This window comes from Ursus maritimus, unplaced genomic scaffold (assembly GCF_017311325.1).
Source record: "Ursus maritimus isolate PB19 unplaced genomic scaffold, ASM1731132v1 scaffold_2, whole genome shotgun sequence".
In the NCBI taxonomy this organism is placed as follows: Eukaryota; Metazoa; Chordata; class Mammalia; order Carnivora; family Ursidae; genus Ursus; species Ursus maritimus.
In genome coordinates, this window is record NW_024424452.1 from 40,966,764 (window position 1) to 40,990,600 (window position 23,837).

At 61.3% G+C, this 23,837-nt stretch overlaps 1 protein-coding gene across 2 annotated transcripts; it reads right to left on the bottom strand.

Moving 5' to 3' along the window:
• Positions 1-903: 903 nt before the first annotated feature.
• Positions 904-23,022, bottom strand: ARHGEF2 (Rho/Rac guanine nucleotide exchange factor 2). Of its 2 annotated transcripts, none has more exons than XM_040635785.1 (22): positions 22,883-23,022; positions 15,864-16,008; positions 13,814-13,881; positions 13,468-13,531; positions 12,374-12,503; positions 12,074-12,183; positions 11,839-11,979; positions 11,120-11,370; positions 10,850-10,975; positions 10,357-10,474; positions 9,915-10,163; positions 8,334-8,410; positions 7,387-7,556; positions 6,087-6,180; positions 4,767-4,941; positions 4,300-4,419; positions 4,146-4,213; positions 4,001-4,036; positions 3,745-3,795; positions 3,155-3,598; positions 2,797-2,980; positions 904-2,027 (listed from the first exon to the last, which is right to left on the bottom strand). In XM_040635785.1, exons 1-22 carry the CDS (start codon positions 22,943-22,945, stop codon positions 1,954-1,956), a joined length of 2,958 nt encoding a protein of 985 aa, XP_040491719.1. In that variant the 5' UTR covers positions 22,946-23,022; the 3' UTR covers positions 904-1,953. The 2 variants fall into 2 exon arrangements, with proteins under 2 accessions (XP_040491719.1, XP_040491718.1); XM_040635784.1 differs by having other exon boundaries at positions 11,839-11,985.
• Positions 23,023-23,837: the final 815 nt, after the last annotated feature.

The following is a 23,837-nucleotide window of genomic DNA, read 5'->3' on the forward strand; positions in this document are numbered from 1 at the left end:
ACGTTGGAGGACCCCACATTCCCCTTTCTTGGTCTGAGTGCTAGTATCGCCCACCCACACGGGGGTCTTCCTCTCTCCACTCCACCCTGGAGGGGGTCCCAGCTTCCAGCTGACGCGGCAGACAGCGGCTGAGCCGCAGGTCCGTGAGCTTGATGCTTGGCGCTCCGGAGGGAAGTGCAGGGCACGCCTGCCTGGCTCGGCCAATGGCCCAGCAGCCCTCCCGTCCACACCCGCCCGCTGCAAAGACCCCCTGATGGGCGAGCAAGCACCTGCCGGGCAGCGTCGGCCTGACGTGGCGGGCGGTACAGGAGGCAGGTGCCGGCGCCCCGCGCAGATTTCAGTGCCTCTCCCCCGCGGAGGTGTGCGCGTGTGCCAGCGAGTGTGCCAGCGCGTGTGCAGCCTGGCCGCCTGGCCGCCCTCCCTCTTCCCCTCCCCCAGCCGCAGGGGGTAAGAACCAGAAAGAGGAAATGAAATGCAGCAAAACCGAGAACTGAAACAGACCTCATCTCACCGCCCCTGAAAGAGGTTGCCCCAGGGCTCTGACACGTAAAGACCGAGGGCGGAGTGGGGGCTGGATCTGAAAACACACGGCTCTGGGGAGAGGCCGGCAGGAACTGGACGCGCAGGGGAGGGGAGGGCGCCACATGCTGACGCCATTTCTGAGCAGGGCATGCAAATGAGGCCGAGACCAGTTTTCTAATTCTGGAATCCCCAGCAGCCCCCGAACCTAAGTGCCCTTCATCTTGACCCCTGTATTTGTGGACGTCCGTGCTGACACAAAGGCTCGTGGCACTTTCTTCTGGGAGGGGCCTGTGTGGGGGGAGGCAGCCTGCACCTCCTTTCGGGGGACAACACAGGTCTGGCTGCCAGCAGGGCTGGCAGACATTGAGAGACAGCACTTCGTGGGGGTTCCAGGTCTTTAATTTTCCCTGCTTTATCTTTTCTTTTTTAACAAACTGGCAGAAAACGGCTGGGGCTGGTGAGCACTGGGGGTCCACTGGAAAATCCCCCAAATTGACACTGAGGTTTCAGTCGTGGTTGCTGAGGTGGGGATGCGGTCCGGGTTCACAGAGAGTTCCCAACTCACCCTACATGTTTTCCAAATGGCTGGAGAAGAGGTCAGAGTAGGTCCCCCGTTACTGCAGATGGGGGGACGCCGTTCCCCCCACCCCTCAAGCTCTTCTGATAAGCGGAGATAGAAGGCTGTGATTCTAATTGCCTACATCATCTCTTAAAAATACAAAACACGTGCAGTTGGCTTTGGTACAAAAAAGAAAACGACAACAAAAAACATTCTGGTCCCGTGGGCTTTCCCCCTCACCCCCCAACAGAGCCACTGTGTCCACCTCAACCTACTCCATTGCCTCCGACTCCGGGGAGCCAGGCTGTCTCCCTGGGGTCTCCATGGAGGACGGAAAGAAGGGAGAACAGCAGTGAGCTGGGGAGGGGAGGGAGGCACGGCTCCACCCACAGCCCTTCTAGAAGGGCCCCAGGGTCCCGTGGTGCAGCCTCTCCTCAAAGTCGGTGTTGCTGGGGAGGGGGGGTCAGGGCTAGAACCCAGCAGCCGCGTGGTTAACCCTGAATAAACCCCAGTAGTGTTACAGGACAAGGCCCCCTGATCCCTATGGCTTGGTTCCCATGTCACTGGTCCTCTAAATCTCCCCACTCCCTGTGTAACTAATAAACAATAAATAAATAAATTTTCCTAAAGTAGAGGGAAGAAGGCATGAAAAATTGGCATCTGTGGTGTAGCTCCTGGATGCCAGCAGGGGGCACTGTGGCCCAATTCCCCCAGCTTCCTAAGGGCCCCAGGCGTCCAAGGAGCCCAAGAGCTGGCAGGGACAGTCAGCAGTTCTTTCGAATGTTCCGTCGCCATTGGCAGATTGGAGTCCCCAAAGTTTGCCTCCCTTGGTGTGTCCTTCCTGGGGGCACAGGACGGGGGGAGGGGCCCCCTTAGCTCTCTGAAGCCACAGGCTCCCCGTCGCGACTCTCGGTCTCTTCCGGGATGTCCTGCATTCTGGTGAAGTCTGAAGGAGGACAGGGCAGAGTTAGTGGGAGAGCACAGGCTCCTGCGAGCAGCCGCACCCCTGCACTAACAGCGCCCCTTCCAGACCTGAGCTGTGAGGAGGGTGGCAGAGGTCTGTGAGGCCCTGGGCGAGCGGAAACCTGACAACAAAGTCATGCCCACACCTGCCTACTTTGTATCCTTCCTGAGGACAGGAAGATACACTTTGGCTAATAACATAATATTTTAAGATTATTACATAAAGTCACACTAGCTTTTGGTTATTTTGTATTTCCTGAATCAACTAAGAAATTTGAGGGTCTCAGAAACTTTTTTTACTTAGAAATCTATGTGTAGGAGCGCCTGGGTGGCTCAGTTGGCTAAGCGTCTGCCTTGGGCTCAGGTCGTGATCCCAGGGTCCCGGGCTGAGTCCCACATTGGGCTCCCTGCTCCGAGGGGCGTATGCTTCTCCCTGTGCCGCCCTCCCCCCCCCCCACCTGTGCTCTCTCGCTCTCGCTCGCTCTCTGGCAAATAAATAAATAAAATCTTAAAAAAAAAAAATTCTATGTCACTTGAAAAGGTTGGTGTCACAGACTCACTGGAAAGGCTCCTACATTCTTTGCTTCCTAGAGCTCCACTGCCGTTCAGCATCGGAAAATGCAGGAAGTGCGTCCTCTGTGTCCCTCCCAAGAGGTACCGTAGCCCTCAGAAGTGAGTTACGGGTTCCCCTAAGTGTCCCAGGGCGCCAGGACACAGCCAAGGGCGGCGGCCCACTTCCATTCCGGCCTCACCTCGGGGACTGTGGGGCGGCGACAGGCGGCTGCCCCCTTCCTCCTCGCTGCCCGTGTCGGGGTCGCTGCTGTCCTGCAGCCGCTCCTCGGGGCTGCCCAGCTCCTGCCTCTCTCGGTCCTCAAAGGGTCGATGGACAGAGCGAATGGTCACAGACAAATCCAGGCGGTCGTGGCCTCGGCTGGGCTGTGACGGGCCGGCAGGAAAGGCGGCAGGCCAGGGAGTGAGCTCAGCCGGGCCGCGCCACCGACGGCGCCCTCGCCACCGCTCCCAGCGCTCTGGGCGCACACCGCCGCGGCCGACCCGGGGGTCTCCGGAGCCTCGCGCCCTCCCAGCTCAGCGCCCCCCAGGCCTCCTTACCTGCGGCGGCGTGAAGCTCAGGTACAGGGCATCGCCCGCCGGGAGGCTGCGGCGCCGCGGGTCCAGGGGCCTGCGGGCCCAGGGGGCCTCCGCCGGAGGCGGCTCGCTCTGGCCCAGGGCGGCCAGCTGCCTGCGGGCCTCTTCGGCCTCCCGCTCCAGCCGGGCGCGGGCCTGCTCACTCTCGCGGAGCCGGGCCTCCAGGCTGCAGGCCTCGGTGGCCCGCTCCTCGCCCAGCCGCCGGCAGCGCCGCAGCTCCTCCTGCAGCAGAGTGTGCTGCCGCTGCAGGAGCGCCAGCTCCGTGGCCTGCTTGTCGGGCACCCCGGGGGTGGGCCCGGCCCGGCCGGCCTCCCCGTCCCGAGAGTTGGCCCGGGCCAGCTTCTCCCGCCGCTCGGGGCCCTCCGGGAACCGCACTTCCATCAGGGTGTCCTGCTGCGCCACGGCCGCCTGGGGGAGTAAGGGGCACCCCCAGCTGTAGCGGAACCCGCACTCCCCGGGGCCAGGTGGGGTTCCGCGGGGAACTGGCCCAGAAGCCCGTGAGCAGGCAGCCCTGCTCTGGCTCCTCCCCTGCCCATCCCAGTCCGGCCGCTGACCTGGAGGCCGTGCAGTAGTCCGTAGAGACTGACCAGTCGCTGAAGCGCCTCCTGAGGACAGACGAGAGGGTGGGGGCAGGGCCCAGCTTCAGGACGGAAGCGCTGCCGCAGGGTGACTGAATGGGGGGTTTGGGGACAGCGAGCCTCCAGACACTCTCAGATGTAGGCTCTCCCCGACAGCACCCACACCGGGCTCCGATTCCTCAGCCACAACACCCTCCCTTCTGCTGGCTACACCAGCAGGCTCCCACCTCACCTCCTGGGGGGCTCTCAGCTGATTTCCATTCCGGTCCTGCAGACAGAGACAAGGATGGGAGTCACAGGCACCTGTCCCCCGCAGCTGTGTGTTGGGCCCACAGGCCAGCTGCCCCCTCCCGCCCTGACAGCTCTTGCAGACCCACCTTCTGGCTAGAGTCTGAGTCGGTTCTGCAGAGCTCAATTGAGCCATTGAAGGTTCTGGCCTCCCCGTCTGTGGACAAGGAAAACAGGACGGGCTGAGCTCACGCCCGGCCCCTCCCGCCCGCCCGCTACCATGGCCTCCACCCAGGCACTCACTGGCAGTGACACCAGGACTCGTGCTACCGCCGCTGTCCGGGTCCACGGGCAAGGCTGGCTCCCGGGGTGCCAGGCGCAGCTCCACTCCGGGCCCCACCAGGAGGTCTTTCAGACCCTCCACTATGGGGAAGGGGGGAGGTAAGCGCAGGAGACACACGGAACCCTGCAGGGAACGGCAGGGCGCCTTCCACCCAAGGCCCAGGCAACAGTCAGACGCCCAGGGGCCTCACTCCTACCACCCCCACAGGGCAGAGGTCACTGAAGGGCGCCAAAGGCACAGCACAAGCGTAGACAGGACACGGGGTCAAACAGTAGCAAGCACCATGCCTCCTCCCCCACCTTCCCTCCACCTGGTGCCCCGGGGAGTTTCTGGACACTGAGGCTGTGTGTGTCCACATCTAGCCACGTGTCCCTATTCTGTGAGGCCGAGTGGATGGGTCTGGACTCCTCCCTCAGGGTTCCCTCACCCTCGCGGATGGCATCCTGCAGCAGCCGCTCGCCACGGGGGCACTCCAGGGACTCGGAGCGGAAAAGACCCCTGGGTAGGGCAGGCAGGGTCAACCCGCCCCCGTCCTCCTCCACCTGGAAATGGGTCATCTCGGCAAACAGCCCGACCTTCTCCTGCAGCAGCTCAACCAGGGCCTTAATTCTGGATTTTTGGCATTTATGAAAAAGAAAACACTTTTTTGGGGAAAAGTAATACATGAACTTTCTTTTTTTTAAAGTACGCTCCATGCCCAATGTGGGGCTCAAACGCACGACCCCGAGATCAAGAGTCTACTCTACTCGCAGAGCCAGCCAGGCGCCCCTGGAGTTTTGTTGTCAAAACAAAACATACAAGGTCTGTGGCCGGAACTGCAGGTGCCGACCACTGTCATTCTCCCACCTTCCTTTAATGAGAGAGTCCACACAGATTCCATCTGGGCATGTGGCTGCCCAATTAAGCCTGACCTGCGGCTAGACATTGCCACGGGACTAAACTGTGGTCAATGGACATGAGCGTCTCTCCGGATTGGCCCTTAGAAGAAAGGGATATAGAGGCACCTGGCCGGCTCAGTCCATGGAGCATCTGACTCTTATCTTGGCGTCATGAGTTTGAGCCTCACCTTGGGTGTAGAGATTACTTAAAAGTAAAATCTTAAGGGGCACCTTGCTGACTTAGTCAAAAGAACATGCGACTGTTGATCTCAAAGTCATGAGTTCAAGCCCCACATTGGGTACAGAACTCACTTAAAAAGAAAAAAAAAAATATATATATATATATATACACACACATACATATTATATATATTATATTTATTTATATATAAATAAAACACAATCTTTAAAAAAGAAAATAAAAGGGGGTATAAACTCTGCCTGTTCATTTCCACCTCCCTGCTAGCTGGGAGGCAGATGTGATGGCAGGAGCTAGAGTAGCTACTTTGGACAGGGAAGTGGGAGAATCTGTTATGTTGAAGATGGCAGAGGTGTACTGACTACGCTGCACTTCCCACTTGTGGACTGGGGAGAAATTATCTTCTACCTTGTTTAAGAAACGGATTTTTGTTGGTCTTTTTGTATAGCAGTTAGTTCATACTCTAATAAAAGTAAAAAAAGTAGATTAATGGCTCAACCCTGGTCTCCCCAGCTCCCCTTCTGGAGATATCACACACACGCACACACCTATCCCCGTTATTTTTACACCAGAGGTAGCATACACCCTCTATTGTGTTAAACCGCTCTTTTTACTGGCACTTTTTAACCAGTTCCATAGTACTCCATCGTGGGCATGTATTATAAATTACTTCCCGAGCTCTGTGGGTGAACTCACTCTTGATTCGACGCAGGTAAGCCTCGTGCTCTGTCTCAATCAGGGGGAAGTCCTCTCTGGACGGGCACCTAGAGAGGTAAAGTTTGGGTCGGGTTGAGGGATCAGCAATCAGCCTCCTTTCTGAACATGCTCGGTGCTTCCCTGTAAGATTCAGCAGCCCCAAGCCCTGGCTTCGCTCACTCCTGACCCCCTGCTTTTCTTCACACCCATCATCCGAATTTCCTGGTGCGTGTGCCTCTCCACAGGCCACCTGTGGGGTCGCACCACAAGGACGGGCACCACAGGCCTTGGGGTGAAGCAAACTGGGCCCAAATCCTGGCTGCACTATTTACCAGGCGGTAGCCTCTATTTCTCATCTGAAAAATGGGTATGATCTCTTTCTTCTTCCCTGGTTTTTTTGTTAGAATTAAATGAAAAAATATAACAATGCTTTTGAACACAGCAGAAGCTCGATGAATTGATTACAGAGTATTAATTATAATTTTCACAATGACAAATATTAATACTGTTAACAGAGAGGCCACCATGGGTCTACTGCCAATGGGATGGGTATTTCGCATGGTTTCCCCGGAACAGGCAATGTCACACTTTGGTATGCATTTCTGAAAAATTTGTTCAAAAGTCTAAATTGCAGAAGTAAAAATAAGTTTACATGTTACAAAGTGGAGAAAATCCATTTCTAAAAGCTAAAAACAACTGACAAATATCCTGATTTTCATATTTGGCGTAATCTCCAAGGACCCGTTCTGAACGTTTAACACACATTTTACTTCTTTCATCACGAGAGACGCACAGTCGAGGGCTTCAAATCCCACGTACGCCCCACAGAAGCTCGAGGTCCGCGGCCACAGCACACGGAACAGTTTCCTTCTTGCCTCGACTGCATGGGCTGGGCTCTAGTCTCAATGCCTTCACTCCCTTTTTCATGCGTTTTTAGAAAATAAAGGTAAAACACAATCCGATCCGTACCAGCCCACTGCCTACAGCCTGAGGTGTTCCTGCCCCTGAAACTGTCCTGTTGGCCAGCAGGGAGCCACCACGGGATGGCTCCAAGCACCCCTTTGCCCGCCAGCTCACGCTCCTGAGAGGCGCTCGGGGTGGTCACGGCCTGAAGCACGCAGGATATGACGGCTCAGATGACCTTTCCTGCCTCGGGCCGCCGTGCTCCTCCCCCAGCCCCTGCCTCCCCCCCTGAACCCTGGGTTCTTTCCCCAGCGAGTGCTGTGGCCTGGGGCCCACAGCTGCAGGATCCTGGCGGCCACGCACGCACTCACACGCGCACGCTCTGCTGAATGACGCGGATCCAGGTGCTCCGGTCATCCCGGGATGCCGTGTGGACCTCATACATCTCAGGGGGTGCGGCGCTGATCAGAAACATCCCTTTCTCCTGGTTGGCGATGTCCCGCACAATCAGATTCTGCAGTGATACCACCGAGGGCTTGTCCTGCGGGGCGGAAAGGAAGCGCTCAGCGTGGGAGCCCTGACCTCGGGATGTCTGGCTCTTCAGTCTTTCTGGCGTGCCCGAAGGACTGAAGAGCCCACCTGCAAAGTGAATTGAGAGCCCCGGCTTTGGCGTGGGCAGAGGGCACTTCAGAGCGCATGTGACCTCTGACAAGTTAACTGACATCAAGGTTTGTGGGGCACCCGGCTGGCTCGGGCAGGGCAGCGTGCAACTCTTGACCTCAGGGTTGTGGGTTCAAGCCGCACGCTGGGGGCAGAGATGACTAAAAAGTAAACAAACTCAGAGGCGCCTGGGGGGCTCAGTCGGTGAAGCGTCTCCCTTCAGCTCAGGTCATAATCTCAGGGGCCTGGGATGGAGCCCACATGGGGCTCTGCTCAGCGGGAAGTCTGTTTGTCCCTCTCCCTCCACTGCTCCCCTGCTTGTGCTCTCTCTCTCTCTCAAATGAATCAATCTTTAAAAATAATAATAAGAATAAATAAATACATTTTAAAAACCACCCACATGAAAAAAACCTTTCAGGCTTACTTTCCTCATCTACAAAAAGGGGCTCATTCGGGCCTTCCTCACGGTGTGAAAGTGTCTACACACAGTAACAGTAACCTGTTAGCTGTTTTTATTCCTTATGATATTGTAGTAACGATTATAGTCATAGCCACTAGACTCTGGAGGATTCTCGGGTTCTTTCTGGCTGGGGTAGAAGAGCAAGAAGAGCCCGTGACACTTCTCTGTGCTGAGAAAGGAGAAGGAGGAAGATCTCACCAGGGCGGGAAAGATGTACTTCTGGTCCTTCTCCTGCAGAAACAGCAGCACGTCCGTCATCAGCAGCATCAGGACGTCTGGCGGGAGAGCGGCCAGCATCAGAGGCCTGGACAGCGGCTTGCCTCTTTCTTGGGGGTCAGGCCTGAGCTGTTCAGTCCTGACGACTCTCTTCCCTCTGGCCGCTTCCTCCTACCTTGCAGCCTCCCACCTGCCGTTCTTACAGCTCAGAAATGCCCGGGGAAAAGGTGCCTGTATCACCAGATCAAACAGCTTCTTGGCCAGAGAAGACTGGGGGGGGAGGGGTCACCAGTGCATCTGAGGAAAACCCACTTCACCCTGCTGAGGCCGGTTCCGTAACCTGGAGACTACTGACTCCGGGGGCTCTGCAAACCTCCCCGGGTTGCATAATTGTGCATATTAATATAACACGCACGTGTATTTTTCTGGGTGAAAGGGTCCAGAATTTTCGTGAGCATGAAAAACATTCCCAGAGCGGGAGGGGAAGCCCTTTAAATTCCATGCCTCACAACTGACATAAGAGGTTTCTGGCTATCCGACCTAAAATCCCCCCGCCCCACACGTCCCGGTGCTCAGGACACAGGGGACAGTCGGGCTTCACATCCACCCCTCCCACAGCTGAATAATCCCACCTCCCTTGACCCCAGAGGCCTCCTTCACCGCCCTTCTCTGCCCCACCTTCCAGCCACTCTGCTCCTGAGTCCCACACTTTAACAGTGGGGTGGGGGGGGGCAGAGACAAAAGGTCAAGTCCCTAAAACTCAGGGGTCACAGTCAAGAAAACACACACTCACCCTTTGCCCTTGGAGATCTTACTAAACTGTGGGCACACAGAGGGGAGGGCTTTTGCTAAATGCTTCAGAAATAAAGCTCTCCAGCCTTGCTATTTTTAGCCCCCACGGTTTATATTCTTAGCTGCTGCGTGGGAGGGATGGGAAAGAGAGACAGGGATGAAGGGAGGTGCCGGTAGGCGCTGCCATCCCCCAGCCCGTGGAGGGGGATTTCATGCCATAGGACTCAGGCGCAGGCCTCAGGGAGCAGTTTCACTCTGGCCCTCATTCCTCACGCCCAAAGCCGAGGCCTGCTACTCTCCTGGCCCTGCTTTGAGTAGGAAAGACGTGGCCAGTGCAGTGTGGGGAAAGATGCCGGGAAAGTGTGCCCCCCGCCCCACCCTGCCCCGGTCCCCTCTGCTCTTTTCTCTCTTCTCCATCCTGCCTGTCCTTCGCTGGCTCAGTCCCCTGTCCTGGGCCTTCCCTGGCTGTCTTCCTGAAGCCTGTTCTACAGCCCTGCTAGCTGCCCCGCTCTTGTCCCCTGGTCCTGCAGTTTCTCTGTCTTCCTCATCAAAACCGGTAGCTCTCCGGGCACGCAAAGACCCACCCTGACAAGGAAGCCCCGTGTGGCCCATGAAGTGAAATACAGAATTCAGACTTTGCTGCAACAGAGTCCCCATCTCCCTCCCTCTGGGCCGCGGATGCAGGGCTGCAGAGACGTCCCGCGGGCTGGATGCCCCTCTCTCTCTGTGTCTGACTCTGGGCTCTCGTGGGGCCGCCGCGCTGACACTGACCTTTGAAGCGGCCTGTCGCCGTCTTCCAGAGCAGACAACCGTCGTGGATGAGTCTGCGCCGCAGAAGCTCCTCGCGGCCGAACGGGCCCTTGCCAGGCACCGGGGCCTGGGCCCGAGGGTCCATGCGGTGGTAGATCTCCTGCAGGCGGGCGCCCTTCTCCAGCTCGTGCACATCCTGGTCCACGTTGGACAGCAGCTCCTTCACCAGCCCCAGTGCTGTGGTCAGGTCCTGGCGCTCCTCCTCGGTCCCTGGTGCCGCGGGTCGGTGTGACGCATGGCCATTCCGCTCCCATCCCGCCCCAGCTCCCATGGTGTCCGGATCCCGTCCTCATCAGAGGCGGTCCCTGGCTCCACAGCTGACCCTGTCCTTTCCCTGGGTCGCCAGGCCTTGCCCCAGCCCGAGAGCCCTCCCCGCACGGCGGCCCCTGGCCCGCGCCCTCACCGTGGGAGTGCTGGAGAATCCGGTTGATCAGCACCGGGTACTTGGTGATGCGCTGGGTCACCAGCAGGATACACTCCTGCACCCCGTGCCGCTTCAGCACCGCCGAGCGGGTCACCTTCTGCAAGGACACAGGTGGGGCTCAGGGCCAGCACGGGGAGGGCGGGGGGGGGGAGCACAGCAAAGAACACGGCACTTGGAGCCTAAGCTCTCCGCTGCCGGCCCTAACTTGGCCGCGGACCTCCCACTGGCTTGGGTGACTACATCTGGAATGGGGAGCACCACGCCCCGGGTCTCCTGCGAGGACCAACCAGACAAAGGCACGGACGGCACTTGCTCCCCTGCTCCGAGGGATTATCATTGACACGCACCACAGGGCTCGGTGGGCACCTGGCCTTCAGTGGCCGGCAGCACGCCGTGCCCCCCAAGAAAGGGGAGGCGGGGTTTGGGCCACCAGCGGCGGCTCTGGGCGCGAGTCCTGAAGAGCTCCGCTCACCCGGATGAACTGCTGGAACCTTTTGTCACGGGCATACAACTCCTTGTAAAGCTTTAAGGCCTTGGTGTGGCGGCTGCAGAACTCCGAGTAGGTCTTGCGCATCTGCTCCGCGCTGGGACCTGAGAACTAGAAGTCGGGGAGCCGGGCTGGGTCAGCAGGTCCCTCAAAGCCACACCGGATCATCCCCTGGACCCCCTCTGGCCCCCGCCTCGCCGGCTCTCGTGGCCCCGCCCCCAGACTCGGATCACACCTCCGCCCGGGCCGACCCACCTGGGTAATAAGCAGGTCCCCCAGGCGGTGGATGACGAAGTTGCGGGTGCTTCCGGGGCACAGGGCCTGGCGCCGGCGCTCCAGCAGCTGGCTGAGGAAGCGTGTGTGGATGTCGCTGAGCTCGTCCACGCAGGGGAACAGGCCCTGCACCACGGCCGGCTCCAGCTGCAGCTCTTCCAGCATCCCCGTGCGGAACAGCCGGGTCATGATCTTCAGCGTCCGCACGTGGTGCAGCTCCGTCTGGATGAGCTCTGCGGGACAACGGCTCACTGCACCCGCCCTGGCTTGGCCACAGTGGTAGGGCCTAGGCTGGGGACCCCAGGTCTTGAGGTCCCTTCCGGGGTGACACTCGGCATTGTTACGGTCTAGATTATTCTTTAATCATTTTTTCTCTTTATGCTCTGCTACCTCAGGCTGTAAGCTGCTTGGGGCAAGAACCACGTGTCCCCTCACGTCCAGATTTCCCACAGCCCCGTGTGGTGCCAGGCATGGAACGGGCTGGGAGCAAAGGCAGAGAACCAATTTGAAGGAAGGGGTAAAGATGGGGCCTGGGAGACCAAGAGCCCCAAAAGGCGGGAGCCTCATGGTAACTCATGGGCCGGAGGCAAGGATCTGGGGGGGGCCAGGGCTAACAGGGTCTTAGGGGGAGCGCTGGCCGGAGGAAGGTCCCGGACAAAAGGCCCTGGATAGGAAGAGGAGCCTGGGCGGTCCTGGCTCACCATAGATGACATCCTGCTGCTTCATGACCTCCTTCTTCTGCTGCTGCAGGAAGCCGCTGTCCACGGCCAGGCTCCACGAGTCGGCTGTGAAGTCCCTCTCATCCGTCTCAAAGTCACTCATCAGCTCGCTGTAGATCACCTCTGCACCTGGACGTCAGCAGGGCCCGCGACTGAGCCCGACTCTCCTGGCTGGGTCCCGCCCCGCCCCCACAGTCCTCTCCGGGCCGGCCGTCACCTTCATCAATGAGGGACTCCACGGACAGGGTTCGGTTCCGCATGTTGAGGGAGTCTGTGGACTGGGACAGGATCCGGCGCAGCCCCAGGGGAGACTCGTCACTGAAGTGTCTGAGGGAAGAGGGTCTACATCACCCCAACTTAGGCGACAGACCCCTCCCCAGATGGGGAACCGAGGCTGGGGTCTGAGGGGCACGTACCCTGTCTACGGTTCTGAGCTCAGGGACAGAAAGGACCCCCCAGGCCTCCTGGTCCCCACTGCCGTGCCCCCCGGCTGTCCCTTCCCCAAGCAGAGGCTCACCCAGCAATGTTGGTGGTGGAGACACTCTTGGCTAGCGACAAGGAGGAGCGGCCGCGGCGGGAACCTAGCAGGGACTGCCGGAAGCTGTCAGAGGGGTAGATGGCAGAGCTTGGCCGCTCCCGGGGGGTGGCTGGAGGGGCGACAGCGAGAGGGCAAACATCAACGCTGCTGCTTCCCGGGATCCAGGCCTCCCAGGTTCGTGGCCTAGAAACGAGGCCTCCGCTGCCACTCCGTCCCCCGCCCATCTGCTGGCCGCGGAGAGATCGGGGCAGCGCCCCCGACACTCGCATGCTACTTTTTTTTTTTATTAATGATTTTTTATTATATTATGTTAGTCACCATACAGTACATCCCCGGTTTCCAATGTAAAGTTCAATGATTCATTAGTTGCATGTAACACCCAGTGCACCATGCAATACGTGCCCTCCTTACTACCCATCACCGGCCTATCCCATTCCTCCACCCCCCTCCCCTCTGAGGCCCTCAGTTTGTTTCTCAGAGTCCATAGTCTCTCATGCTTCATTCCCCCTTCTGATTACCCCCCTTTCTTTATCCCTTTCTTCCCCTACCGATCTTCCTAGTTCTTATGTTCCATAGATGAGAGAAATCATATGATAGTTGTCTTTCTCTGCTTGACTTATTTCACTTAGCTCGCATGCTACTTCTAACGTGCGTCCTGTCTCGTCTCGGCCCCGAAACAAGCCTATGAGTGCACACTGAGGCTCAGAGAGTTAGGGGACTTGTCCAGGGTGACGCTGCTGGTGGTGGAGCAGGGACTCATCTGCTCTCCCTGCGACACCGAGGCTGTCTGAACGGCACTCGTCAGCTGCCCGCAAGGCCAAGTGCGGTGTGCGCGCTCAGACGACCGGCCAGCCCAAGCCTCACCCCATGAGAATTCTGCCCTGCCCCTCGGCCCGAGAGGGTGGACAGCCCCGAGGGACCACTGTCCACTTCCAACTGAGGGGGGGAGGGTACCATGCGGGGAACGGCCTGCGGGGCAGCAGAGCCTGCAGGCTGAGGGGCTGGGGTCCCAGCAGGGGTCCCATGGAGAGGGGGGCCTTGCACGGGGTCTCCTGCGCACCCCCACCACTCACTCTTACTGCGAAGGGAAACAGACTGCAAGGCAGTGTTGTTCTTCAGCAAGGCGGCTTTCTGTTGCTGTGGGACAGAGCGAAAGAGACACCGGGACAGCCGTCACCAAGGGTCACGCCCACAGGCACAGGCAGGAGCTGGGCGGCTGGCCCCTTGGGAGAAAGCTGGCGCAGTGGTCACGGGCACGAGGGTGGCTGCACCCCACGCGAGGGGATGTGTCCAGAGCAGCGGGCCTGAGGCCAGGGGCGCAGGGTGTGGGCTGCCCCATGGTGAGGACACAGGGTAAGGAGTGCACAGGAAGGGCACCTCACTACTGTCCCCCTGCCCGCCGCGGCCCTGCCAGCTCACCTTCTGCTTGACCTTGGTACAGTTGGCCAGCGCATCTTTACAACGGTTGTGGATGGTCACGCTGCAGGCTGGGGGGTGGGGCGGAGCGCGTGAGGGGGGCCGCGTGGTCCGGGGGGACACACCCACACGCAGACGCCCGTCTCTCCCTGGCCACGGTCTGAGACGGCCCTCTTCCCAGACCTTCCGGCCACTGCCAGACCCGACCTCCCCACGCCTCCTCCCCCTTCCTCCCAGCAGGAAACGAGGTGAGGGGTAGAGGTGGCCATTCTGACTCAAAGGTGACCTGAGGGGTGGCCCGGAGGGAAGAAGGGGTCCCTGGCTGCCAGAGACGAGCTCAAGGAGCACAGGGGTGGTTGAGAGTGACAGATGGAAGAGGACGCCCACGGGACAGAAGCAGGCACAGAGCAGCTGGGGCGGGGGGCCAGGGGCAGGGGGGCGGTTTGCACCCCCGGAGCACCTAGCACGTGGCCCACGTTTACTTGATCCTAACAACCCTTTGGGGTAGATTCAATGATCCTCATTTTAGAGATGGGGGCCCGCCTCCCTGAGAGGTCAGACCCCCCCGCCAGAGGCCAGGCAGCCAGCGGTGCCGCCGGGACTGAAACCCCGGCGTGACTGCAACCCCGGCGTGACTGCGTCCAGAGGCCAGGCCCTTGCTGCTGTGCCACACATGTGCCCACGAACCATGGCCAGGCCTAGCAATTCAAAGGCTCTGGACCCGGTGCTGGAACGGGGACAGACCCCGCCCCGTCCCCCCAGCAAAGCCTGCCAGCCTTCCCCGAGGCTCAGCTCTGACCCCTACCTCCCCCGTTCCGGCCCAGGGCAAACCCACAGCCCCCACACTCCGTCCGCACTCCGCACAAGAGGAGGAAAGGAGAGGAGGAGTGGCCAGGCCTTGGCAGTGGGACCGCTGGCTGTCCCTGTCCCCAGCGCGCCTCGGCCCCCTGCCCTCTCCTGCTCCCTCTGCCGTGTCCAACAGCACAGGAACACTCTGCCACTCCGCACACAGCACCCAGCAGCAAGCTCACTTCCACAAACACCAGAAGAGCAGGGTGGGGCGGAGGGGGCGACCGGAGGGGGCTGGGGCTGCCCCACGGCCCTAGAGCTCCCTCCTCTACCCCAGCACCCAGCGTCTCTGGAGCAAACCTCCGCTTTCCACCTGCTCTCAAAATAGTGCCTGCTGCCTGCCTCCCTGGTTCCCCTGGCAACAAGCTTCCCGATGGGGAACTCTGTCAGGTCTCAGGGGATCCAGACCGGGGTTCCCTCCTCGTCCTCCTAACTCTGAGACAGGTCATGAGGAAGCAGGGCGACCTCACTGGCTCTCCAGCTGCATGGAGACCGAGAGCCGCAGCCCCGGTCCTGCCGTCAGCAGCAGGTGCCGCGGGGGGGAGGGGGGCAGCTCTGCCATGAACAGAGGGGCGGGGGCCTGCGGCCTCCTAGGAAAGGAAGACTGCCCTGCTCGCACTTCCTCAGATGCGGCGAAGGTCAGGAGTTCTGACCTCTATCCCCCAACACACACATTCCTGCTGTTTTCCCTCTTTCTCACGGTCTGTCATTCACACCGACATCTGAGATGGAGGGTCCTAATCCCGTCCCCTACTTCAAACTGCAGAGACTAAAAAATTTCAGGCTCCACCCAGTCAAGAGAAAGGGAGGGACAAGGGGACCCTCAAGTCCTGACCTTCCAGTTCTGCCCAGGGAGACAGGCAGAACCAGGTGCAAGGCCGCGGCTTGCCACCCCCCCCCCACCAACAGCAGGACATTCCTGATCCTTCTCCAAGCAGTTCTCCTAACCCTCAGCAGCTGTTCCACGAGCCAGGGGACACCCAGCGGACAACAGCTGCAAGGGGAGCCACCCCAGCCTCCCGCCCCTGACTCCCAGATAGCCCTGCCTGTGCCCTGAGGGAGGACTCAGCATCTGGCCCTGGCCCTGGGCCCCGCTGGGGCTCCAAGAGACTGACCCTAGGTACCCCGGGCAGAAAGGACAGACAGCAAGGTGAGGGTCAGCGGGCACTGAGGCAGAGTGACATTCGGGACCCACACGACTTACTCGGGCAGATGAGGGCTTCCTTGGCTGTGATACTCTTGTTACAGGCGTAGCACATGGTCATGCCCGAGACGGAGATGGTGGTGAAGAGGTGCCCGTTGGTGTAGCGGGCGTCCTTGGCCTCCTTCATCTTCTCCTTCTCCCGGGTCTGCGGAAAGGGTGAGACAGACAGGGAGTGAGGCTGAAGATGCCAGGTGCCCTTGGTGCCCAGAGACAGGTGGAGGGCAGAGGCCAGGGAGTGATGCCCACACGGGGCTGCCGGAAAGACACCACTTCCCAAAGAAGGGCCTGCCATAGGGTGTCAGAGGCAGCTGTCCAAGAGGGCCCGGGCCAGCCCCGAGGGGCCCAGCTGGCCGCTGACCTACCTGGCCCCTGCGGCTGGGCTGCCTCCTGTGGCCACTCATCTCGCCGGCTCTAGCCCGGCGTGCTCCCTGCACCTCCCAGCCCTGCTCTGCTCGCCCCCAGGCTGCTGAAAGCTCTCCTCCGAGCTGGGGGAAGATGCGCAGAGAGGAGGGGAGAGCGGGCGAAGCAGAGGGTGCCAGCTCACCAGCGCTTTCAAATCTAGGGGAGTTAGCTGCTCTTATAACCATGACAACGGGTGTTGGAGCCCGCTCTGCAGTCACAGTGGGGGGCAGGAGAGCCCCTCTAGCTTGGCGGGAGGCCAGAATGCCTCCAAGGCCACCCTCAACCCAGAGGTCAGGATCCCAAACCGCCGGGGCCCCTGTGGGAGGCTGGAGCCTGGCTCTGGTCTCTCGGAGGAAGGAAACTCAGCCCACGGGTCTCCTTCCTTCCGGCAGGAAGTCTGACTTTTATTCCTTATGCTACCCTCAGAAACCGAGGCGAGCTGCCGCTCCCCCAGCTCACTCTGCCCACCCAGCTCCCATCCCGAGGGCTGTCTGCCATCTACCCTCCGTCCTCCGGCTACGACACCCTTCTTTGGGCTCGGCCCCCAGCAAGACGGGGCACAGAGCACCCGTCCTCAGGACCTCAGAGGCTGGTGGTCCCCTCCCTGCAGCCCCCGCAGCTGGTCATCCCCTCCCTTCTCTGTCCCCCAAGAGCCTGCGACAGCATGGGATGCCCTTCTCCCACCTATTCCAGGACCTTCCTCGGAGGTCCCCACCAGGGCAGCGCACAGGACAGGGCTGGCAGGAACACGCCCCACCCCCAGCCTTGCGAGCTTCTCAGCAACAGAGCAGGGTCCAGACCGCTGAAGCTGAGGGCAGGCACCCCAGGGTGGGGGACACTGGCTGGGGCGCTGGGGACAGCCCTTGGCCTGGGCCTGATTTGGCTCCCACACGAGCAGCTGAGAGGCTGGGGGCGGGGGAACCACACCGGGCTGGTGCTAGGCGGGCTGGTGCTAGGCGGGCGCTCTGTGCTCTGTGCTCCAGCAGAAAAGGGAAGTGTGCGGGAGCTGAGTCAACAGCGTGGGGGCCAGAGGGCCAGAGGGCGCTGGGCCACGGTGCCCTGAGGTCTCCAGGGCCGGGGTCCAATCTCCCCTGGCTCCATGCAGAAGCACCAGCTTTGTCTGCTGATAAGCAGAAACTGGAGGTCTTAGGGTCTTTGCCCACTTCCATCACCTACTTCTCCCCTCTCCTCCTCCTCCTCCTAGTCTCCTCCCCTCCCTCAGCCTTTCCCTTCTCACCTCCTCCCCCTGTGGCTTCCCTACAGCCTGTGGCCTCTCCCTCCTAACCTCCCCCTTGCAGCCCACTCCCTCCGCCTCCCCCAGGCCTGGTTAGGCAAGCCCAGCCTTCCAACCCCAGCCTCCAGTGTTCTGGGCCTCCTTCCCTCTACTCTGGTACCTGCCTACCTGGATCACTAGAAAATTCTCCCCTGGTCTAACTTCCATCTGTCTTGCTCCAAATTACAGCTCCTTAGAAGATCAAATCCTCCTCTGAATGACGTGGGAGCTCAATGACCAGGTGCCAAGGTCTCTCCTCACTGCCACAGCCCCTCTCCTCTCCTGCACGCCCAGCCTTCTCTACGACACAAATAACTTTCAGCACTCACTACACTCGCACTGGAAGCATCAAACCAGCCAACATGGAAAAGAACATGTCCGGGTCAGGGTCAACTCCAGAAGGGGAGGTGCTGGAGATCTGGCCTGGCTGCTCCAAGTCCCCATTCCCTTCACCCTCGCTCCACCCTCTGCCCTCCAGCCTCAAACCTCCTGGAGACTCACCTGGGAAAGAGGTGGGAGGAGGAGGGAGGGGAGGGGGCAGCCAGAGCACAGAGTGTCTCGGGCCCTCCCCTCCCTGGCTTCGATGGCCCACAGATGACCCCGGTGCTCTGGGCCCAGCCTCCCCTGCTCCCCACACTCGGCCTCTCTGAGGGACCCCGTGGGTAGGTGAGGCAGCAGTGGGCAGCCACAGCAGCAGCACACCCCACCTCGGCCACTGCCCGGCAGCCACGGCCCTGGCACTGCCTAGCGCTATTGTCTTGGTGCAGTCTATGCCCGCCCCAGCGCCCGGCCGGGAGGATGGAAGGACACAGGGTCTGCCACTGGGTGGGGGGGGGGCAGCTGCTCCTGAGATGCAGCGAATGGCCTTTGCTTGGTTCTGTTTGGTTCTGTCCCACTCTCTTCCAGGTATTAAGATGGTCCCACTGGTCTCCTGTCTACCTGCCCACCCACAGGAGAGCCCTTCACCTCCACGCCCCAACCCCTGCAGCAAGACATGGCCTTGCTGCCCATTCCGCACCGGCCACCCTCACCACTCAGAAGCCCTTCCTGCCCGGTTCAGTCCTGTCCTGCCTGGCCAGTGTCCGGCCACTCCTGCTCACACAGCCTCACAGAAGCTTCTCCCGCGGCATCAGGAAGCAGAGACGAGGGCACCCAAAAGCACCCGGCTCGGCGCCCCACACAGCAGGCAGTCGGCGTGCACTTGGAAGGGAAGGAAGGACGGGCGGGAGGACGGACGAGGGACAGGGGGTCCCAGCGGCACCCTCGCCCTGAGCCATGAAAACCCCCATCTCCCCATCTCGCTTCTCTTCCGCTTCCTTTGAGCTTAGGCCCTGGGGGGTTTCCTCCGGAGGCCAGAAGAGGCCAACCCAAGCCCTCCCTCCATTGTCCTTCTAGATCTTGGTCACTTTGGGGAAAGAAATTTGGGGGAAGGGCAGAGGGCACGGTAGCTGGTGGCTCAAAAGCTCTGGGGCAGAGGTCGTCTGCCCCCAATCGGCACTCTGCCTCCCATGGTGGCATACGCGAAGAAGGCAATGCCCAAGCCTGGCTTCCTGGGCTCCGCGGGGGCAACAGGGATGGCAGAGCCGCCCGGGAGGGCCGGCGCTGGTCCCCGCAAGGCCCAAGCGCTCAACGGTGCCGGCTACATCCCCGTTGGGGATGTCCACACCAAGACCTCGGGGTGTGGGGGGGGTCACGTGGTGCTCAGAATCGCCTCTGCTCCTGCGGCAGCTCACAGCACCCCCTCCCCAAGGTGGCGAAGCCTCTGTACGGTGACCACAGGGCCCCCGCGGGTCCCACTGGGGTTGCACCGGGATTTGTCATCTGCGGCTCAGCCCGACCAGCAGGGGTGCAGTCATAGGATGCGAAGGGCCAGGGAGCCCTGGGGATGAGCTCTGGGCTGGGAACAGGGGAGACAGCGGGTGCCTGGCCACGGGACTGAGGAAAGGGCTTGGGATGGCCTCAGCCAGGTTCTGCTCCTGCATCAGCTTCCAGGGACAAGAAGGCAGCAGGCCGAGGAGAAGGTGGCCAAACGGAAATGCTAGCGCCAAAGCCAGAAACATAACACAAAAAGCCACCACTGAACACACAAAGGCACTTAGTAAATACTCGCTTGATGAATGAGGATGAGCCCCAGACAATGGCGGTGGGCGCAGCAGAAGAGGGGTACTGAGGGCCATGGGGAATCAAATCAGGCCAGGGGCCCTGAGACCCAAGCATCCTGGACCCCAGCCTGCCCCCTGCCCGGCCACACCTGTCGGGTCAGGAGAGAGACAGCAGAGGGGAGGGGGGGTGAGGCGAACAGACGGGCATTTGTGCCGGCAAACAATAGCTGCCAGGACTCCCTGCCCTCCTGGCACAGGGCAGGCCGGCTGACTTGGGAGGGGGCAGCTGCTGCCGGCACCCCCTCCCCCAAGAGACACAAACAAACCCAGAAGGGTCCAGCCAGCTCCTCTCAGCCATTTCTCTCACCAGCTCCCGGAGTCCTGACCAATCTGCTTGTTCAGGCTCCTAGAGGGCCGTCAAACCAGAGACGGAAGCAAAAATGGAACTACTTGCAGAAAGCTCGCGCCCCCTTATCTGGTGACCACCACTCCAAACAGGAACCCAGGGCACCTGGGGACAGACACACACACCCGACACACAGTTCCCATGCATGCACGGGAGTCCCACATCCATATCTGTCCCCTCCCGGATCCGGTTCCAGGGAAGCCAGGACTGAGCTCAGGCCCCTCTCAATCCTTTGCTGAGCCCAGTCGGCCCTTCTCCAGCACAAGCAACCCCCTACAGCACTCAGTGCCCCCCTCGGCTCTGTCCCGAACCTCCATGACCCCCAGCATCTCTTCCTGTGCCCCTAAAAGCTTCAACCTCCTAGGGACCCCCAATTCCTGCAAAACTTCCTGGCAAAACTGCCCAGCCCTGCCAGCCCCTCCCTGCTCCCCCACCCCTCCTCTCTGGCTCCAGCTCCTCTCCCAGTCCATCCTGCACACAAAGCCAGCACCTCTCCTTACTCAGAACAAAGAAATCGCCTCTCCCTCTCTCCCACTCCACCTGCCCCACTCACTCCAGTGTTGGGGTCCTGGAGACTCCACGGGGACCCCAGCCTCCAGAGCCATCCTAGAGGCCCCTGCCCGCTCCTAGACAGGAAAGGACTCTTTGTTCTGAGAGATGTGAAGGTTAGGATTTGGGGGAGGAGGGGGAAGAGCAGCGGGCCAGAGGGAAAGGGGCCTGTGGCGTTTGGGCCTGGGAAGGTAGGAAGCAGAGCAGAGAGAATGAGGAGCGGAGAGGAAGGGGTGACAAGAGGAGAAACGTGGGGAGGGGGCAACATAGCTTTAGTAAGGATGGGGAGAAGGGGTATGCTCCCCCCAAATTCCTCCTTCTCTAAGGAGGCTCCTGGGTGTCAGGCAAGGAACGGGGCAGGGGTGTGGGCTCAGGGCTTGGTCTGACCCATCCTTTCAAATAGGTAGCAGGGGGACCATCTTCCTCAAATAATCTCATTTCCAGCAGGGCCCCCTCTACTTCCCAACACAGTATAAAAAGAAAGGAGACAGCTGGTGCGCTGGGGGAGGGGGGAGAGGGGATCCAGGGTTTGTTGGCCAAGCACCAACTCCCCCCTTCTGTAACCACAGCTTTCCGGAGGCGGCCCTCCCCTTCCGACCAACCCAAACCGACAGCCACCCTCCTCCAGAGGCACTCTGCCCTCAGATCCACCCACTCGGGCCCCCCAACCCCCCACTCCCCAAACCAAGGCCGGCCCCAGGACAGAAAGAGCCAAGCTTCCAGAGTCCCGGTCCCCCCACCACCCAAAAGACCAAAGCATGAGGACCCAGGTATCTGGCCCCCCAGCTCCTCCATGAAAAAGGACCCCAGTATCTACCCTTCCAGAGCCCCTCTCTACACCCCTCTCCAGGTCTGCCCCCACGGCTCCCTCATGGCTTTCCTTTTTAGGGTGGAACCAAATTTCCGTGGCTTCAAAAACCTCTCCACCCCCCCTGGCTCTACTCCAGGGTCTCAGCTCAAACGGTTGAAAAATAAACAGACTTTCAGGGCTGGGGCCTGGCCCGGGCAGGGGTGAGAGGAGCCCCAGCCCCAGCCGGCTACCTCCCACTGCTCCAGCACACTTCCTGTCTTAGGCCCTACTCAAATCCTCAGTTGCCTTCCTGTTGGCAGAATCTCATCCCAGCCCCTGAAGGAAAAGTTCCAGGATGGAATCTCTCCCAACTTAGCCTCAAGACAGGTAGCCAGGCTAGGAGCTAGGACGGAGGTGTGGGGAGGGCTTTCCACCATCTTCCGGAGCTCCCAAAGGGTACTGCCCCTTTTTGGGGAGAACAGTGGTGGTGACCAGCACAGGCTGGGACCCCGGGGCAGGGCACCGGGGTCAGAGGGAAGCCAGAGATTAAACCGGCCATTGGCGGGGTCCTGGCCCTCCCGATAATAGGTACAGTGTGGGTGCCCGCGCAACGAGGAGGTGCCCTCCGCATGCGCCAGAGCTCCCAGTTCCAACTTGTTCACCTACACCTCATTTCCTGGGGTCTGGGGTGTGCAGAGGTCGTGGCCTTTGAGAGCGGCCTGGGTACAAAGAAGGGATAAAGGATACTTGGGAAGGAGTGAGGGCTAAGGATAATTACACCCCAGACTCTGAAAATGGTAGGTGAACGGATCCCAAGATGAAGGGATGAGCGCGGTTGGGGCGGGGGGAGGGTCAGAGGCGAAGTGCCGGCGGGCGGGCGGGAGGGTCAGCCTAAGGGTTTCACGCCGGGAGAACAGGGGGCTCGGAAGTCGGCGGACCAGACAGGGACCGGGACCTGAGACCCCCTGTTTCAGAAACAGGTGTGCTCAGGGCCCCTAAGGGCGGAGGAAAGGGTCCCAGCGACACAAAGACCTCTGCTCCCGGCGCCTGAGGGTGACGGCTCGGGGAGGAAGTGAGCGGTCCCTCTGCCGTCCGGACCCCAGCCACCCGCCCACCCGAGGGGAGAAGTGAATCACAGCTGGAAAGTCCATTTGCGGGGGGAGGAGGGGCTGACTTTTGTCTCAGAGGGGGGGCGGCGGCGGGGCAGGCGGGGAGGAACCGGGAAACGGGCCCTCCCGGGCCCTGCGCCGGATGGTGGGGACAAAGGGGGCCGACCACGCCGGCGACCGCGGGGCGCTGGGCCCCGGGCCCGGGGGTGCCCACCCGACCACACGCGCGCCTCCCTCCTCCCGCCCGGCCCCTGCCCCGAGCAACTTTCTTCCGGGGCGGCCGGGGCGGCCGGGGCGGCCGGGGCGTGGAACGCGGCGCGATCGGTGCGCCCCCGGGCCCCGGCGCTCCCCCCCACCCCCTACCCCGGTCCGGCCGCCCCGAGCCCACCTTGCTAGCCAGGTCCCGGCTCCGCTCGGTCCGCACGCGCGTGAGCGACTCGATCCGAGACATGGTCGGGGCGGCGGCGGCGGGCGGTCCCGGGACAGGAAGGCGGCTCGCGCGCGCGGCCCCGCGCAGTTCCTCAAACGCTAGCCTGCCCGCGGGCCGGGGGCGGGGGCCGCCGGGCCGGGCCCGGGGCGCTGGCCGCCGCTCGCCCGCCGCCCGCCGCCGCCGCCGCCGCCCCGCCGGCCCGCGCCTGCCCGCGCCTGTGCGCCCTGCCCGCGCCGACCTCGGCCCGGGAGCCCCGCGGCCCCCGCCCCGCGCGCTCTGCAGGGAGCCCCGCCGCCCGCGCTGCCCGCGCCGCCAGGCCCCGCTCGCCGCTGGGGGCAGGGCAGGGGGGAGGGCGGGGAAAGCCAGGGGAAGCGAAAGGCTGGTCTTTACCGGGCGTGGAGGCGAGGGTGCGCGCCCGAGAGCTCTCCCGCCAGCCCCCCGCCCCGCCCCGCTCCGCTCCGCGGCCGCTCCCGGCCCCGCCCCCAGAGCCCCGCCCCCAGGGCCCCGCCCCCCCTTCTCCGGGGGTTGGGAGGCCCGGGAAGTCCTTCTTTGCGTCTAACCCCGCTTCCCGCCGTTGCCACTCAGGCCGGAGCGGACAGACTAGACACCGGCCGGCCCCAGTCCGGGGGCAGTTGGGGTCTGGCTAGTCTCTCCGCAAGAGGCGGGGTGGAGTGGGGCATTCTTTCGGGACCCTTTGCCGCAGCCTGAGCCAACCTCCACCTTTGCGTAGTTTCCTGATGCTGGGAAACTCCCCCCCCACACACACACTCCAACCATTCACGTTACCGTTCATTTCTGCCTCTCTGGCTCTCCCGTTTCTCTGGAGAGCCTTGGGACAGAGCATCCTACTTGCGCGTGGTCCTGCCTGATTCTGCCCCCCCACCGCAGGTGTGGGGGGAGAAGGGAGAGGAGG

Excerpts from the sequence above, each read along its gene's own strand:
- ARHGEF2 (XM_040635784.1), bottom strand. The coding sequence starts at position 22,945 with ATGTCTCGGATCGAGTCGCTCACGCGCGTGCGGACCGAGCGGAGCCGG. Across the intron at positions 12,184-12,373 it reads TCCACCACCAACATTGCTGG|ACACTTCAGTGACGAGTCTC; the intron begins GTGAGCCTCTGC and ends CTCTTCCCTCAG. Across the intron at positions 2,028-2,796 it reads GCCGCCCCACAGTCCCCGAG|ACTTCACCAGAATGCAGGAC; the intron begins GTGAGGCCGGAA and ends GTCCTCCTTCAG.